At 33.6% G+C, this 18,720-nt stretch overlaps 1 protein-coding gene across 1 annotated transcript in view; it reads right to left on the reverse strand.

Moving 5' to 3' along the window:
* LOC132737257 (sister chromatid cohesion protein PDS5 homolog B-like) overlaps positions 1–18,720 on the reverse strand; it is a 61,059-nt gene that overhangs the window by 13,939 nt on the left and 28,400 nt on the right. The window contains exons 9-21 of the mRNA XM_060724514.1: positions 17,449–17,564; positions 16,873–16,967; positions 11,905–12,050; positions 11,299–11,450; positions 10,655–10,768; positions 9,722–9,754; positions 9,204–9,304; positions 7,279–7,418; positions 3,534–3,761; positions 2,018–2,108; positions 1,644–1,713; positions 1,210–1,336; positions 431–586 (exon numbers count right to left, since the gene is read on the reverse strand). Coding sequence (XP_060580497.1) covers positions 431–586; positions 1,210–1,336; positions 1,644–1,713; positions 2,018–2,108; positions 3,534–3,761; positions 7,279–7,418; positions 9,204–9,304; positions 9,722–9,754; positions 10,655–10,768; positions 11,299–11,450; positions 11,905–12,050; positions 16,873–16,967; positions 17,449–17,564 — 1,569 coding nt within the window. The remainder of the gene's footprint in view (positions 1–430; positions 587–1,209; positions 1,337–1,643; positions 1,714–2,017; positions 2,109–3,533; positions 3,762–7,278; positions 7,419–9,203; positions 9,305–9,721; positions 9,755–10,654; positions 10,769–11,298; positions 11,451–11,904; positions 12,051–16,872; positions 16,968–17,448; positions 17,565–18,720) is intronic.

Raw genomic sequence — 18,720 nt, forward strand, 5'->3', positions numbered from 1 at the left:
TCTTCTTTCTTTCAAAATTGTATTGTAATAAAGTATAATTTGTAAGAATGGATAATATCAACAATAATTTCAGATATTGCTGTCCTATTTTAAGGCTGCAGGTGATGGTATACCAGAAATATGGAATTTGAAACTTAATTAACACTTCATTAAACATGAGAGTATTTTTCATTGTTAAGGATATAAATCTATGACTTACAGTTCAGAATACATGTTCCTTTTTAAAGCTGATATTGAGCAGAAAATATAAGCATGTTTAAAGTCAATTGTCAGCAGTCTCCAGAGCAGTTTTTCATGAAGTTTTTTCCCCACTCCTTTTTTATAAGGAAAACTCTTAAAAATTAGAGACAAAAACATTTACGTGTCACTAAGTTTATATAAATGCACAAAACTAAGATTTAAAGAGGGAACTGTGTCTGTCCACACTTACCCTATCCTGCATGAGGAGATCTTTAACAATGTCCTTGGAAACAATTGTTTTCATGCTCTGTGAGAAATCCTCCGGGCACATGGATGATATATGTCCCAGTGCAACAATGGATGTGATATAATTAGCTGATTCTGGTTTTAAGTTATTTTTTACATACTGAAAATATAACAACAATACAGAGTTTTGGTCGGTTACATACAGGGTTTAAACATTCTTAAAAATTAAAGATTTTTTTTCTTCAAGTTGTTTAGGATGTGTTACAGTTTGGTTAATTGCTATATACATAGTACAACTTTAATTGTTCTGTTCTTTTTTATGGAGATCAAAAAAGGTACATCTGTGTTTTGCTTAGGAAAATCAAGTATTACCGAAGTTCAAACATTAAAGTTTCGTAACTTTATCACATAAAAGAATTCAACATTTTATTACAAAATCAAATAGCGACAGATGGCAAGCTTTCAAAATTCAGCTACCTAAAACTGCTAGGCTACAAAAACCTGATTTTTGTTTTTATATAACATTGCATGGCCTGATGATGTCATATTTTCGAAATTCTAAGATAAATTCTTCACATACATTTCATGTATTTATCTGGCTTCATACAACAGATTTTCAAGTTGCTGTTTGTGAATATATTTTTGAAAATAAAAGATTAAGGAGTGGAATTGGCAATGAATGGCAATAATGTGAAGATACCCTGTTAAACTAGTAAAACAAAGACCTTTGAAAATGCATTTATATTTTTGAATATGCATTTATATTTGACATGGATTTGATACCTCAAAGACTTGTGATAGTGCAGACACTCTGTTAGTTTTGGCAATACTATTGATGCACCGTAACGCATGTTTAGCTTGTTTCGGGTTTCCTATCTTTGCCGTGTGTTGCAGAATAGGCAATAATTTCCTGAAAACAAAATTATATTACACACAATTATCCTCAAACTTGGTTTAATCATATTTATTTCAGCATGTGATGTCAGCTAGAGGCTTGTTTAAACCATTTTCAAGTACATTTCCAAAAACTAATCAATAATAAGATCATATGTGTAAATATGGTCATGACCCTAGCAGATGTTAACCCCACAATCCCTGGTTATTGTGGCAGACACCTCCTAAAAGGGTGAATATACATCTGTAAGACTACTTTATCATCTTTTTTACCAGTTTAAGGTTGCTTTCAGTTCTAATGATAAAATAAGAACAGTACATACGCAAAGATTTCTGGATATTCAGCTTCAAGACTCAAACCACAGCTAGCAAACACTTGAAGAGTAACATCAGCTATATGAAATAACAAAAGGAAACAACGTAAATAATTACAATTCTTACAAAACAGCAATAACAAATTTCAGTTAATCATTTTATCAGTGTAAAGGTATTGATTAAAGATTATTGGTAAAATTGAACACATTAAAACAGAATTGTATAAGCATGAACAATATTTTTAATCCAAAAAGCAGATGTAGCTTTTGTATTATTCCTCTGTCATAACAGAAACTCTCTAAAGTTCTTTTCCTTTTTTTTAATTTATTTTAATCTGTTTTAAACAGAATGAGTATTGAAACAGAAAATGAGGACAACATACCCACAACTTCATCTTCATCTTTAAGGAATGATATGAGAGTGTCAAAAGTTTCTTCCCCTTGGAAATACTGAGGGAAAACACCTGCCAAACACTGAAAATACCAAAACAAATGAGCCGGGTCATGACAAAACCAACATAATGCATTTGCGACCAGCATGGATCCAGACCAGCCTGCGCATCGGCGCAGTCTGATCAGGATCCATGCTGTTCGCTATCAGTTTCTCTACTTGTTATACGGTTTGTAAGCGAACAGCATGGATCCTGATCAGACTGCGTGGATGTGCAGGCTGGTCTGGATCCATGCTGGTCGAAAACGCACTACAGTCCGACCTCGGTTATTCGACAACCCTTTATTCGAATACCCGGCATTATCCGAAGTAGATCGCTGGTCCCGTTTTTATCTCTATATAAAACATATAAATACAAGTGTATTATTCGAAATGCATTATCCGAATACCTCCTATTTTTCGAAGTAAAATTTCGGTCCCGATTATACAATTATGAAAGTATTTCACACCTATTATTCGAAGCCAGCCTAATTATTATTCGAAGCCAGACTAATTGACGCAGATCCACTCGCTGACCAGTCGACTTGTGAAAAATATCCACAGTCATGCGTGTAATTAGACAATTATGATAATAACTCTTCGTGTGTTCTTTAATCAACTTTAATTAACGAAAATGAAAAGCTATGCGCCGTGTCCGATTTTGTTTAAGATGACAGCAATTATTTTTACACATTCCGTATATGTGAATTTGTCAAAACAGCCAAAACATTTTTTTCATTAATAATAATTGTAACGCTACATGAGAGCCTTAATTTATCCTAATCGAAAATACCAGAGTTTAGCTGTAAATACCGTACTGACGACACGGCCATTATCAAGGGTTTGCGCAAAACGAAACGATACATAATGTAGAAGTATGCAAGTATTTATGTCTTCAATGTCAATACAATAATTTTTACGCATCTTTTCTTTAATATCTATTTTTCTCAATTGATTACAGGAAGCAAGTGTGTTGTAAACGGTAGTTTTGTGGTGATTGGTCAAAGTGGAGTAGTTTTCGTCTCTCACAATATTCCGATTTCGATTATTCGAACCCATCGATTATTCGAAGTAAATATTCAGTCTCAGGAAATTCGAATAAACAGGGTTAGACTGTATGTTGGTTTTGTCATGACGTGGCTCAAATCATGTTACATGAAAAATGTCATTTTTCATAGTCAATTTTAATAGTTAATAAAGTTTAACACATAAATACATATCTCTATTTCTAGCATAAACCTTGAAAATTTGATAACAACATTTTAAGAAACCATATTGCAAATATCCGAACACAAAAAAACTAGATAATTTCAATAGCTATTGCAATTCAAAAAACTTCAAAACAATACTTTGTGTATAACCTTTTAAGAATCATTTTATCAAAATTTCTGAACAATAAAAAAAATATACTTTTACTAGTTATGCAATTCATCATATATCAAAATATTATTTGGATTATTACACATTACCAGCAAGAGTTGTGCCCCTTTTTCTCCAGCTTTACTCATATGATCGGCAATAGTTCCCTGTCCTGTAACAGCATCATCAACATGTTTGACTAGAACAGTTATTGCACTACTGTCCACCATGACCGGGGCTACACGTTCAAGTAGCGATTTTATCGTGTTGTAAAGCATAACCGCAGATTGACTGCTACCTACATTACCTCCCCCTAGCTTCTTATTCAACACATCTTTCTGTACAGGAAAAACAACAAAGAAAAATCACTATTAAATGAAACACGATTATTCAGAATTTTCTTAAACAACACTGCTGGAGTCTTTGCTGAAGAGCTTTTATTTCATATACTAAGAATTCACTTATATTTGTGGGCATAAAATTTCTTGGTTTTATCAAAACGGGCATTTTCGTGGGTTCCTAAATTCAAGGATTTTCAATTTCTTGTAAAAATAAAAATAAAATAAATAACCAAATGCAAAGAAATCTTACACTTAATCGCTGCGTATTTTACTTACCCCATGAACATATCTTTACCAAACACACAGTGCTTGTCAATAAATTTAATCCATGCCTCTTGGCACTCATTACACAACAAGAGGGCCATGATGGCCCTGAGGTCGCTCACCTGTATATAGGCCCCCCCCCCCCCAACGTTGCAGGGCCAATTTAACCCAAGGGCTTTTATTTGCACAAACTCGGTAGACACCCATAAGAAGATGTTTCATGCTAAACATCTAAGCTCTAGCTCATTGGGCTTTTTGAAAGAAGATTTTTTTAAAGTTTTTACTATACACATATAGTTAAAAACAATGACACCCCTGGGGCCGGGCCAGTTTTGACCCCAGGGCTTTTATTTAAACAAACTTTGTAGACACTTACTAGAAGATGTTTCATGATTAGTATCTAAACTCTAGCTATTTGGGTTTTTTCAAAGAAGATTTTTAAGTTTTTGCTATACACATATAAAGAAAATCAATGACCCCCGGGGCGGGGCCAATTTTGACCCCAGGTCTTTTATTTGAACAAACTTTGTAGACACTCACTAAAAGATGTTTCATGCTTAATATCTTAACTCTAGCTATTTGGGTTTTTTCAAAGAAGATTTTTTAAGTTTTTGCTATACACATATAAGGAAAATCAATGACCCCCGGGGCGGTGCCAATTTTGACCCCAGGGCTTTTATTTGAACAAACTTGGTAGACACCTATTAGAACATGTTTGATGCTAAATATCTTAGCCATACCTCTTTGAGTTCTTTAAATGAAGATTTTTTAAGTTTTTACTATATGCATATAGGGAAAATCAATGACCCCCTGGGGTGGGGCCAATTTTGACCCCAGGGCTTTTATTTGAACAAACTTGGTAGACACTTATTAAAACATGTTTCATGCTAAATATCTTAGCTTTAACTCTTTTGGTTCTTTAAAAGAAGATTTTTTAAGTTTTTACTATATGCATATAGGGAAAATCAATGACCCCTGGGGTGGGGCCAATTTTGACCCCAGGGCTTTTATTTGAACAAACTTGGTAGACACCTATTAGAACATGTTTGATGCTCAATATCTTAGCCATAGCTCTTTGAGTTCTTTAAAAGAAGATTTTTTAAGTTTTTACTATATGCATTTAGGGAAAATCAATGACCCCCCCAGGGCGGGGCCAATTTTGACCCCAGGGCTTTTATTTGAACAAACTTGGTAGACACCCATTAGAACATGTTTCATGCTACATATCTTAGCTCTAGCTCTTTTGGTTCTTTAAAAGAAGATTTCTTAAGTTTTTACTATATCCATATAGGGAAAATCAATGACCCCCCGGGGCGGGGCCAATTTTGACCCCAGGGCTTTTATTTGAACAAACTTGGAGACACTTATTAGAACATGTTTCATGCTAAAAATCTTAGCTCTAGCTCTTTTGGTTCTTTAAAAGAAGCTTTTTAAGCTTTTACTATATGCATATAGGGAAAATCAATGACCCCCCTGGGGCGGGGCCAATTTTGACCCCAGGGCTTTTATTTGAACAAACTTGGTAGACACCTATTAGAACATGTTTGATGCTAAATATCTTAGCCATAGCTCTTTGAGTTCTTTAAAAGAAGATTTTTTAAGTTTGTACTATATGCATATAGGGAAAATCAATGACCCCCTGGGGTGGGGCCAATTTTGACCCCAGAGCTTTTATTTGAACAAACTTTGTAGACACCTATTAGAACATGTTTGATGCTCAATATCTTAGCCATAGCTCTTTGAGTTCTTTAAAAGAAGATTTTTTAAGCTTTTACTATATGCATTTAGGGAAAATCAATGACCCCCCCAGGGTGGGACCAATTTTGACCCCAGGGCTTTTATTTGAACAAACTTGGTAGACACCCATTAGAACATGTTTCATGCTAAATATTTTAGCTCTAGCTCTTTTGGTTCTTTAAAAGAAGATTTCTTAAGTTTTTACTATATGCATATAGGGAAAATCAATGACCCCCCGGGGCGGGGCCAATTTTGACCCCAGGGCTTTTATTTGAACAAACTTGGTAGACACTTATTAGAACATGTTTCATGCTAAAAATCTTAGCTCTAGCTCTTTTGGTTCTTTAAAAGAAGATTTTTTAAGTTTTTACTATATGCATATAGGGAAAATCAATGACCCCCCTTGGGCGGGGCCAATTTTGACCCCAGGGCTTTTATTTGAACAAACTTGGTAGACACCTATTAGAACATGTTTGATGCTAAATATCTTAGCCATAGCTCTTTGAGTTCTTTAAAAGAAGATTTCTTAAGTTTTTACTATATGCATATAGGGAAAATCAATGACCCCCCCAGGGCGGGGCCAATTTTGACCCCAGGGCTTTTATTTGAACAAACTTGGTAGACACCCATTAGAACATGTTTCATGCTAAATATCTTAGCTGTAGCTCTTTTGGTTCTTTAAAAGAAGATTTTTAAAGTTTTTACTATATGTATATAGGGAAAATCAATGACCCCCCGGGGCGGGGCCAATTTTGACCCCAGGGCTTTTATTTGAACAAACTTGGTAGACACTCACTAGAAGATGTTTCATGCAAAATATCTAAGCTTTAGCTCTTACAGTTTTTTAAAAGAAGATATTTAAAGTTTTTTCTTTCGGTTGCCATGGCAACCAGAGTTCTGCATGGAATTAAATTTTTTGAACAATTTTTAAAGGTGACCACCAAAGGAACATTCCTGTGAAGTTTGGATGAAATTGGCTTAGTCGTTTATGAGGAGATGTCATTTAAAGTAAAAGTTTACGGACGGACGCCGGACGAAAAGCGATCACAAAAGCTCACCCTGTCACTTTGTGACAGGTGAGCTAAAAATTGGAGGAAAAGCACCGATGCATGTTTGTAATATATAGAATAGAGACATGGCAAGAAGTATTTGTCTGGATAAAATTTCGTCGGATCTTAAATTCGTGGATGGACCTACCCACGAAAACCACGAAAATTTGTGCCCCATGAATAATAATGATTTTACAGTATATAAGAATTGCAGAGATTTTTAATTCTGTGTCAATAGAAATATACTATGCATTGCAATCAAGAAATTTAAGTTAGATTTTCTACTACAAACTGCTGACAAATAAGAATGCCTATCCAAGAGTGTAACATAATTATTCCTTTCGCCATTTCAATTTTTAAAGAGATATCTTTACCATTTCAGTTTTTAAAGACTTATCTCTAATTAACCATTTCAGCTATTAAAGTGGAATGTGTATATACAATAACTATAACAAAATACATACAACATTTTCATTGGCTTTACGACAGTTACAGTCAGCACTAACTAGATATCTCATTAGAGAACGCAGCCTACGATCATCTCTCATCATCTCATTAAACAGTTTCACCTGCTCTAATGATTTCTGTGTGTCTGGTAATGTTCCTAAAATAGTGCGAAAACGTCAAATGTTTATTGTATAAAACGGTCATAGACTAGAACTGCCACTGTCATGGCGTGAATACCCCCGCAAACCACTTTGTCAGAATCAACAGTGGCCATTTAGAGCTCAAGGACAACCTTCCTGCCAAATCTGAGGTAACTAAGCCAGTGCATTGTATTCTACATGCTTCAAATGTCAAAATCAATACACTGCGGACAGACATTCTTAAGCAATTGAGAGGTAAAGCTTTTTTTAATCAAGGTCCCTGTGACCTTGACCTTTGACCTCAAAATTAATAGGGGTCACCTTATGGTCATGATCAACCTCCATGCCAAATATGAAGACTGTGGGTTAAAGGAATCTTACAAACTTTTTGAAGTCAAAGTCCATACGACCTTGACCTTTGACCTAGTGACCTCAAAATCAAAAGGGGTCACCTACTTATCATGACTAACCTCAATGCCCAATATGAAGACTGTGGGTCAAAGCATTCTCAAGTTATTGGGCGGACAAGCTTTTTATAGTCAAAATCCTTGTGACCTTGACCTTTGACCCAGTGACCTCAAAATCAAAAGGGGTCACCTACTAATCATGAATAACCCCATGCCAAATATGAAAACTGTGGGTCAAAGGAATCTTAAGTTATTGGACGAACAAGCTTTTTATAATCAATGCCCTGTGACCTTGACCTTTGACCCAGTGACCTTAAAATCAATAGGGGTCATCTACTACTTATGACTAATCTCCATGCCAAATATGAAAACTGTTGGTTAAAGGAATCTTAAGTTATTGAGCGGACAAGCTTTTTTTAGTCAAGGCCCCTGTGACCTTGACCTTTAACCCAGTGACCTCAAAATCCATAGGGGTCATCTACTAGTCATGACTAACCTCTATGCCAAATATGAAGACTGTGGGTCAAAGGAATCTTAAGTTATTGGACGGACAAGCTTTTTATAGTCAAGGCCCCTGTGACCTTGACCTTTGACCCAGTGACCTCAAAATCAATAGGGGTCATCTACTACTCATGACTAATCTTCATGCTAAATATGAAGACTGTGGGTGAAAGGAATCTTAAGTTATTGGGCGGACAAGCTTTTTTAGTCAAGGCCCCTGTGACCTTGACCTTTGACCCAGTGACCTCAAAATCAATTGGGGTCATCTACTTGTCATGACTAACCTCTATGCCAAATATGAAGACTGTGGGTCAAAGGAATCTTAAGTTATTGGGCGGCCAAGGAAAAACCAACAGATGGCCAGACGGCCGGACGGACGAGCTGATTCCAGTATACCCCCCTTACAACTTCGTTGTGCGGGGTATAATAATGTTTCTTTTACATGCCAAATGTGGCGTCGTAGCCATCTGTTTGGCATGTTTACGTCAGTTCTTTTGTTATCTATCATATGAACTAAAGAGGTTAAATAAAGCCAAACATGTATTGATAAACTTGAATTGGTTTTAAACTTTATGAATATTTTTATCGCAAAAATTATCACATGAAAGATTTCTGCAAGATCAAAGGTCAATGTCATAAATGGAAAGATTTCTATATAAAGTTCAAAGGTGTATAAATTTGATGGTTCATACAACACTTGCACACAAAAATTCAAGGAGTTTTCAAGGACCATCCCTCACTTTTCAATGACTAATAAGCTATAACCCGAATCCATGCTATGTTTTTCTTAATTCTTTGATTAAAATTTAAAAAAAATTTGTCATTGCTTTATCTCTGCAATATTAAACAATATATCTGTAACATAAGATTCTCTCATTATAATTTTAATCTTACTTGCTATTTGTTGTAGTTTAGGTAAGAAGACCACATGTTCTCTGGGATTTGCAGTCATTTTATCAAGTCCATCAAGTAGAAACTTTACACATGTTCGGACCCTAAAAAATATACAACACAATGACTAAATTCGCATTATTTCAATTTCACCCTGTAGCTACATTAACATGAAGCAGAAAAATTTAGGATGTTTACATCTTTTTTCACACCTAGTTCTCTGCCGTGGAAGAGAAGGGTTGTCCATGATTACTTTGAAACCGTAAATCACTCAGCAGCCGTGTCTGCCTGCTCAACCATCCAAACATAAACTTTATTGCATAACTAAACTTTGTAAAAGAAGGACTATCAAATGAGTAATAGAAGGAAAAGTGTACTTCATGTCAAACTAAAATTGTATGTCAAACTAAAATTGTAAATCCAGTATAATGAGAAAATACAGTTACACGAATAAATTGGAAAAAAAAGAGTTAAATTACAAAGACTATAAATTAGGTCAATATAGAAGAGAATAAACTTACATATGTCTGTGCTTCATCATTTCATGGAATGCTCTGTAAACAAAATAGTAGTTTATTGAAATGAAAAAAATATGATACTTTATCATTCAACAATATTCAAAAGGAAACTTTTTTTGTGTGCAAAAGTTCTATATAAATATTTTTATTGTTGTTGTTGTTTTTAAACAAAGGTTTTCTTTATAAATATTTTTATTGTTGTTTTTGTTTTTAAATAAAGGTTTTCTTTTCTTCATATTTTATAAAACACATTATATCATGTATAAATCAATATATGAGAGCTTTTTAATAAGGTAAAATCACAATTACAATAATTCATGTCTGAAATAAAGTCTGGCCAATAATGACTGTTATCTGCTACATTTTTGGGGGGGCTATATCCTGAAACAGACCTTGGGGTAAATTTAAGGTTCATTTTCTTTTCTACAATTTATTATATACAATTTTTACTCCAGAAAAATATAACAGGGTCTATTTTTTCATGTTCAAACTAATCTGTTTTTTTTTTGGATTTACTCAGTGAAATCTATATATATTGGAGGAAAAAAATGTAATTTATTTTATTCTTAGTAAGAAATTTGTAGGAATCTGTTATGGAATAATTTTAGAAGTAATACACTAAAATAGTGATTGCTTTTTGTTCTGCAAACTCCTCTTTTTTTTTGCATAACAAATAAAGTATGAACCTATCTTACTTTTAGCCTAAAACAAAATGTGAAGCAATTTATTCCCATATTTGTCTTTAAGCATTGAAAAAGAAACACCTCAACTCGGACTTGTGAAAGTCTATTTGGCAAAACCAGTGGGTAAAACAAACAAAACAACAAGTTAAACAGGTAAGGACAATCTCAAGTAAAACACTACGCAGGAAAATAAAATAAAAAGAAAAGAATAGTAGACAGGCAAATAAGATAAGAAGTTGAGTATTTTATTTACTTTGTTGCTGGTTCATCTAGTGTAGCATACAGCTGGAACAGTCGTTTCATCCTCTCTGTTACAGGTAACTGATACGGTACCAGGCATATATTGAATAACCTCTCTACAAGTAACCTTCAAAATATATAATATTAATAAATGTTGAACCAATTGTTGTTTTTTTTGGTTATTTTGGTTTTTTTTTTTTTATCAATCCAATTTAAACTCATTTTTGAATTTATCTCAGTGATAAGTCCACCCAATATACTTCTCTATAAACAACCAACAATTACTCCTACATTATTGCTGAATTCATGATCATAGACATAAATTATAAGACATAACATTATTAAAATAGCATAATCACATGTGATTTACTAATTTAATCAATGATAAAATCATATACAAAAACTTTTGGTCACAAAAATACAGACAAAATAATAGCCAATCACTTTCATAATTATCGCAAGCTTAACACTTATGCACCACAAAGTACAAATTTAATTTTTTATTATTTTAAACATATAAATATACTGTTTCTAAACTTCTGAAAATGTCTGAAAAAAAAACTTTGAGTAGAACAGTGTTAAGAACAAATTTATCCAATACTTAACAAAGCCAAAATTATCACTTTTAAACTTGTGAGAAAGAGACAAAATTCTGACCTGTCCTCTGGGTTCTGCTGGTAGTATGCATGGAAAATTTTATTTTTCACCCAAACAATCTTGTCTAGATGTTCTTGGCTGACACTTTCAGCCATTGTAACAACCTTGTACAATTGACCCAAACCATTCAAAGCATCTCGTCTTATTTTGAACTGAAAAATCATAAAATACATCCGTGATCTTATAAGACAACCATTATCGAAAACTTCTAGATAAGGCAGACTAAAAGAAAATGCACTCTAAAAATTCACTATGATGAATTATTCACTGCGTTAAATTGACCAAATAACCAGTTATGGACCATATAACCAGTTATGGTTAACCAGTCTATTTTTAATCAGTTTTTTTTAATAATAATTCATCATCATACATCAGGGTTTGCCATTAAAAGGCAGCTGTAAGCCAAAATGACTGTCTCAAATGCACTTTGGGCCACATAAAAACTTAGAAAACACTCTTCAATAAAATTTGATAAAACCAAATTTAACAATCTCAAATGCAAAACAGAACAACCATCTCAGAAAAATTAAAATGATAACACTGATATTTTAGGAAATGTTGAATATATTGAAAGTTTCCATAAATTGGGTCAGTAAAGTGATTCACCTTTTTATCCCTTGTTCTCTCCTTAATAACTTCCAGCATTTCTGGTGTAGTTGCAGCAAAGTTTTTCTTGGCAATATTAAGAAGTGTATTCACTACCTCCTGTCTTACAGTCTCCTCAGCATCATGCTGGCGAATCTTTACTTGTTCTGTGAACAAAAATGGCACCATGCAATATCATCACATTTATATAATTAAATTAAATCCCCCCCACCCCACACTTTATTTTTCATCCAATAATCTTAAAGAACCTTAATGATACAATACAAATATACAATCGGCTATAAAAGTGAAACAAGAGTGTCACAGAAATCGGGTTATACAGTATAATCAAAAGCATTTTATTTTTTGAATGAACTCAATGAAAGCAGTCTTTCCGAAAGACCGTCGGACCGTCGGCCCTGACCGGTAAAAAATCAGAAGGTCCGATAAAAATATATGTATTGACGGCCCGACGGTCCGGTAAAAAATTAAGGTTTTATAAAAACCTTACATTCAACATTTTGCAAAGGCCGATCATTTACCTAAATTCAAAACATATCAAAATGTTGTCATTACACAATATAAGCTCGTGCAATGCTTGTCAACTGTTATGCATTCTCATAATGCAAACTTTTATGTAACTACGTAAGATAAAAATATCCGACAACTAGTACAATTAAAAGTCAATAAGCGGCCGCGTAAATTACATAAGCAGCCCAGATGTGAAAGGTCACCAGCTACACAGATGAAATTGTCAGTGTATTAATTGGAACAATTTATGTCTTTAATCCACAGACTTAGATTAATGCTTAATTACATGTGTGCTCAACTGGTGTTTAGCTATGAAAGATCGTCCAAGATGTTGACAAAAATTAAACTATACTGTGAAGGTACCAAAATCATTGAACAGTTAATCTGTCAACTTCACTAAATTACCGATATATATAATTCTGTTTACATATGCCAGACTTTTGCTGAAATTTACCCTCTCATTTTGCTAGTATATAGTCTGTATGGAATTAAAGTTTAAATAGCAAAATCCATTGAATACATGTATAACAATATTTATGTTTACATTTTGATTGTGGTAAAAAAAGATAACTTCACTTTGTTGATAATATAATTTTCTTTTTGTACACAAATTTTTTGACTGCTGACTCTTATCAAGTGACTCAAAATGCTATACCAATCAGGTTTTTTTTCGGTCAGTAAAATCATGTTTGGTCCAGTAAAAATTTTCAGTTTACAGGACCTACTGTCCAGTAAAACTCAGAAGTCTTTCGCATAGACTTGTGAAAAAGGATTCAAAAACTTTGTGATTTGGACATATGGACAAGTGATTAAGAGCTTGTCTTCACTATTATAAATTTTACATATTATACAAAATGCTAAAATGTTTAGCATTTGTACAGTGTTGCTTTTAGAGAGCAGGATCCGAGGAATCCTGCAATATTAGAAGCAGGGTACCCCTAAAATTGTATCCCCAATTGCTCCTATAAATTTCTCACTCTTAACTGTAATTTCTTATTCTGATCATATTTCTTCTTTAGCTCAACAGCTGGACACTGTTTTTCCTCATTTTACACATTATGCAAGTAAGAAAATGGTTCAAACTTTAACAAAATGGTAAAGACACATGCATCTGACCGAGTTTATTGAATATAAGAGAAAATTCACAGGAACTAAAAATAGGAAATAAAGGTTCGAAAACAATTTTCAGGGTGATAATTTTATAATGTTATCATTGAAAAAGAACTTGTAAGTGATAATATATCTACAAGAAAAATCACGTTCCCCCTGTGGGATGAATAATAATGAGTGGGATAGAAAATAAAAGCAAGAGCCATGTCAACATGACCATCCTCTCCGGATGTGTTTTGCTCATGGAAGAATGTATATTTAGAAGAGGAGAATAATTCAATTTTAAGAGGTCTTTGGAAATTAAAACTGATGGCTGAAGTGATTACAAATTTGAAACCTTTGTGAATACTGATAGCTGAAAATAACAAAGGGCAATAACTCAAAAATGCAGGGTATGTTATCGTTCTTGTGTGCTGCACTACTCCTCAATGAGACCTATCCACCTATGAAGTTTCAAGTTGATATTTCAATAGTTTTTATAGTTATGCTCTGGACAAAAAATAAGCATGAAAAAAAAACAAAGAGCAATAACTGAAAACAAGAACCGGTTGAACCGGGTGATGCTCCCCGAGAAGGTTCTGGACACAGGAAAGTATAAAAAAAATTAACAAAGGGCAAAAACTCCAAAATTAGGCAAAGCGGAGATATGTTTTTTTGCACTGCACTTCTATTCAATGAGATCTATCTATCTATAAAGTTTCCTGATGATATTCAGAGTTATGTCCCGGGTAAAAGTCAAAGTTTAAAAATGAACAAAGGGCAATAACTCCAAAATTAGACGCAGGCTTTGTTTAGGTTCTTTAAGCATTGCAGTTCTATCCAATTATATCTAGCTACCTACAAAGTTTCATGTTGATATCTCTAATAGTTTTAAAGTAATGTCCAGGACAAAAAGTCAAAAAGTAAAAAAAACAAAGGGCAATTACTTCAAAATAAGGCAAGGCAGAGTAATGATTCTTAAGCACTGCACTTCCACCCAATGAGACCTATCTATCTACAAAGATTCAAATGTTTGATATCTCTTATAATTTTAGAGTAATGTCCCCAGACAAGTTCAAAAGTGTCAAAAATGAACAAAGGGCAATAACTCTAAAAGTAGGCAAGACAGTGTTTACAGTTCTTGTGCACTGCAAACTTACTCAATGAGATCTATCTACCTACAAAGTTTCATGTTGATATATCTCTATACATTAAGAGTTATGTCAGGACAAAGTTTCAAAGTGTAAAAATAAACAAAGGGGGATAATTCAAAAATTAGGCAAGGCAGAGTAAGGTTTCTTGTTCACTGCACAACCTACTCAATGAGATCTATTACCTATCAAAGTTGTATGTTGATACTCTTATACTTTTAGAGTTATGTCCCGGACAAAGTTCAGTGTAAAATAAACAAAGGGGGATAATTCAAAAATCAGACAAGGCAGAGTTACGATTCTTGTGCACTGCACACCTACTCAATGAGATCTATCTACCTACAAAGTTTCATGTTGATACCTCTTATACTTTTAGAGTTATGTCCCGGACAAAGTTCAAAGTGTAAAATAAACAAAGGGGAATAATTCTAAAATTAGGCAAGGCAGAGTTACGGTTCTTGTGCACTGCACACCTACTCAATGAGATCTATCTACCTACAAAGTTTCATGTTGATACGGGGACGGACGGACGGAAAGACGGACGGACGGAAAGACGGACTGACGGACAAGGCGGCGACTATATGCTCCCCCGAAATTTTTTCGGGGAGCATAAAAATTATGCAGGGTAGAGATATCATTCTTGTGTGCTGCACTCCTCCTCAATGAGATCTATACATACATGAAGTTTCATTTTGATATCTCAAAGGCTTTTTTTGTAATGCTCTGGACAAAAATTAAGCATGAAAAATAACAAAGAGCAATAACTGAAACATTAATTTATGCAGGGTAGAGATATCATTCTTGTGTGCTGCACTCCTCCTCAATAAGACCTATCCATGTTGATATATCAAAGGCTTTTATAGTTATGCTCTGGACAAAAATTAAGCATGAAAAATAACAAAGGCCAATAACTGAAAAAATATGCAGGGTAGAGTTTTCATTCTTGTGTGCTGCACTCTTCAATGCGATCTGTCCATCTATAAAGTTTCATGTTGACATCTCAAAGACTTTTTAAATTATGCTCCACTCAGATGAAAAATTAAGAATGAAAAATAAAAAAGGGCAATAACTGAAAAATTATGAAGAGTAGAGTTATCATTCTTGTGCACTGCACACCTCTTGAGTGAGATCAATCCACTTATGAAATATTATGTTGATATCTCAAAGGGTTTTTTGAGTTATGCTCTGGACAAAAATTAAGTTTGAAAAATAACAAAGGGCAATAACTCAAAAATTATGCATGGTAGAATTATCATTCTTGTGCACTGCACTCCTCTTTAATATGATCTATCCACCTATGAAGTTTCAAGTTGATACATCAAATACCTTTTGAGATTCGCTCCAAACAAAAATGTCGGACGGAAGGAAGGATGGACGGAGACTATTTCTATATCCCCCAACGCCTTTCGGCGAGGGATAATAAGTGCTAGTGGTGCTGGTGTTTATGAAAAACTTTGACAAAAGTCATATGATCTGGTTAAATGATTTTTTTAAAATCAAATTCAAAACCCTTAAAATTGTGTTGTTCTATTATCTCATGGTCCACTATCAAGACATGTAGAATGTTTTTGGTTTTTAACACACATGAACACTGTACGTAAGAAAACATGAAATGTTCCAGAACAAATATTATGCTACTAAGTAGGATTTTAATGATATACTATGCTCAAATTTGATATTGACAAATATTGATAATTGCTGCACAATCTCTTTGTAAAAAAATGAAAAATAAAATAACGTATTTTAACTTCATTCCCAAAAGTAAGACAATGTTTATGTTTTTAAATTTCTACACACTACTTAGATGGTTTACAATATGAATTATATCTTAGCAATTAAAAAGAGAAAGACCAACTTTAGCAAGACCTGTATTGAGAAACGCAGCCTCCCATACATAGATTTTTCTTTCTTTTATTGAAATTAGACATATTCAGTTAGAAATTTCATAGATTTCAATAAATTTCTTTGATTCAAACATTTTACTCATGGATGACCATAATATATCTTTAATTTTTTTGCAATGATTTCATTAAAACAGGTAAACTGAAATTGTTCTTTTACAAAATTCAAACAAAAATTTGTTGTAAACTGCAGGAAAGAGATATAGCTTTATACATTTTAAGGGTGGTCATTTAGATTTAAGGAAAAAAAAAAACGAAACGGTTGCTGAACAATGTTGAATGTGAAACAGAATGACTGTATTTCATTTTCTACCTACCGATGACATCTTTAGTAAGTTCTGGATGATGTAAAACAAAGCTGACAGCTGATTGCACACAAATTGTCCTCACAGTTATACTGATGTCATTAAACCTAAAATATCAATTATAATGTTTGTGGTATACCAATATAAGGTCCCATTCCAATACAAAATATTCCCCCCATTAAAAACATTCTCCCAACAGCAGCCTTTGAAAAGAAAACTTATATATTGAACTCTTTTGACTTCTTCCTTAAAAGAAGTGGCCAATTACTTGATCAATCGATCATGCACATGTTTAAAACAACTGAAATTCAGGTAGTTTTTTAGCTCTTAAAAATTACTGAAATTTCTCAAAATGCATGAACAATTTTCAATATTTTAATGCTGGGGCTTTTTCCCCATAAAAAGCTCAAAAATGTCCCGAAAGTGTGCACTTTTAGATCTTGATATAAAAACATATTTGTACTGTTTATTAAAATCATACAAGTACTTAATTTAAAAAAAAAACAACAACAACAAAAACTTAAAACTTTTATTTAGGGTAAAAACTTCATATTTTCCAAAGACTTGACGAATTGAATTTGTGCCTACCTGCCCAGAAAACAGATCCACAGTGCTTTATTCTGGTCAGCTAGATTTGATTCAGGATCAGAGAACATCTTTGATAATATTTTAGTCACCTGTTTCCGTTCGGTCTCCTCATTACTCTGTGAACACATTAAGTTATGATTATCACACAAAAATATAGGGCTGTCATTGAATTTTGAAATATCGATATATCATCGATATTCATCATCCGATACAATTCAATACAATATGATACAAAATTTCAAATATTGATACAAGCTAAATTGATTTTCTTCAGTTAGTGAATATAACTCTCTATTTAGCCTTATATGAGTAGTAACTTTTTTTTCCAGTTTACTTGGCTAACTTTGACTGTTTTCAAATGTCAGTGACGAAAATAACAGAAAACAAGAGGGCCATGATGGCCCTGAGGTCGCTCACCTGTATATAGCCCCCCCCAACCCTGAGCCAATTTTTACCCAAGGGCTTTTATTTGTTTATTTGAACAGACTTGGTAGACACCCATAAGAAGATGTTTCATGCTAAACATCTAAGTTCTAGCTCATTGGCTTTTTTAAAAGAAGATTTTTAAAGTTTTTACTATACACATATAGTTAAAAACAATAACACCCCTGGGGCAGGGCCAGTTTTGACCCCCGGGCGTTTATTTTAACAAACTTTGTAGATATTTACTTAAAGATGTTTCATGCTTAATATCTAAACTCTAGCTATTTGGGTTTTTCCAAAGAAGATTTTTAAGTTTTTGCTATACACATATAAGGAAAATCAATGACCCACCCCCACCCCCGGCGGGGCCAGTTTTGACCCCAGGGCTTTTATTTGAACATACTTGGTAGACACCCATTAGAACATGTTTCATGCTTAATATCTTAGCTCTAACTCTTTGAGTTCTTTAAAAGAAGATTTTTTAAGTTTTTACTATATGCATATAGGGAAAATCAATGACCTCCTGGGGCGGGGCCAATTTTAACCCCAGGGCTTTTATTTGAACAAACTTGGTAGACACTCATTAGAAGATGTTTCATGGTAAATACCTTAGCTCTAGCTCTTTGGGTTCTTTAAAAGAAGATTTTTTAAGTTTTTACTATATGCATATAGGGAAAATCTATGACCCCCTGGGGCGGGATCAATTTTGACCCCAGGGCTTTTATTTGAACAAACTTGGTAGACATTCACTAGAAGATGTTTCATGCCAAATATCTAAGCTCTAGCTCTTATGGTTCTTTAAAAGAAGATTTTTTTAAGTTTTGACTATAAGCATATAGGGAAAATCAA

This window comes from Ruditapes philippinarum, unplaced genomic scaffold (genome assembly GCF_026571515.1).
Source record: "Ruditapes philippinarum isolate M1 unplaced genomic scaffold, ASM2657151v2 ctg484_1_1_1_1, whole genome shotgun sequence".
NCBI lineage: Eukaryota > Metazoa > Mollusca > Bivalvia > Venerida > Veneridae > Ruditapes > Ruditapes philippinarum.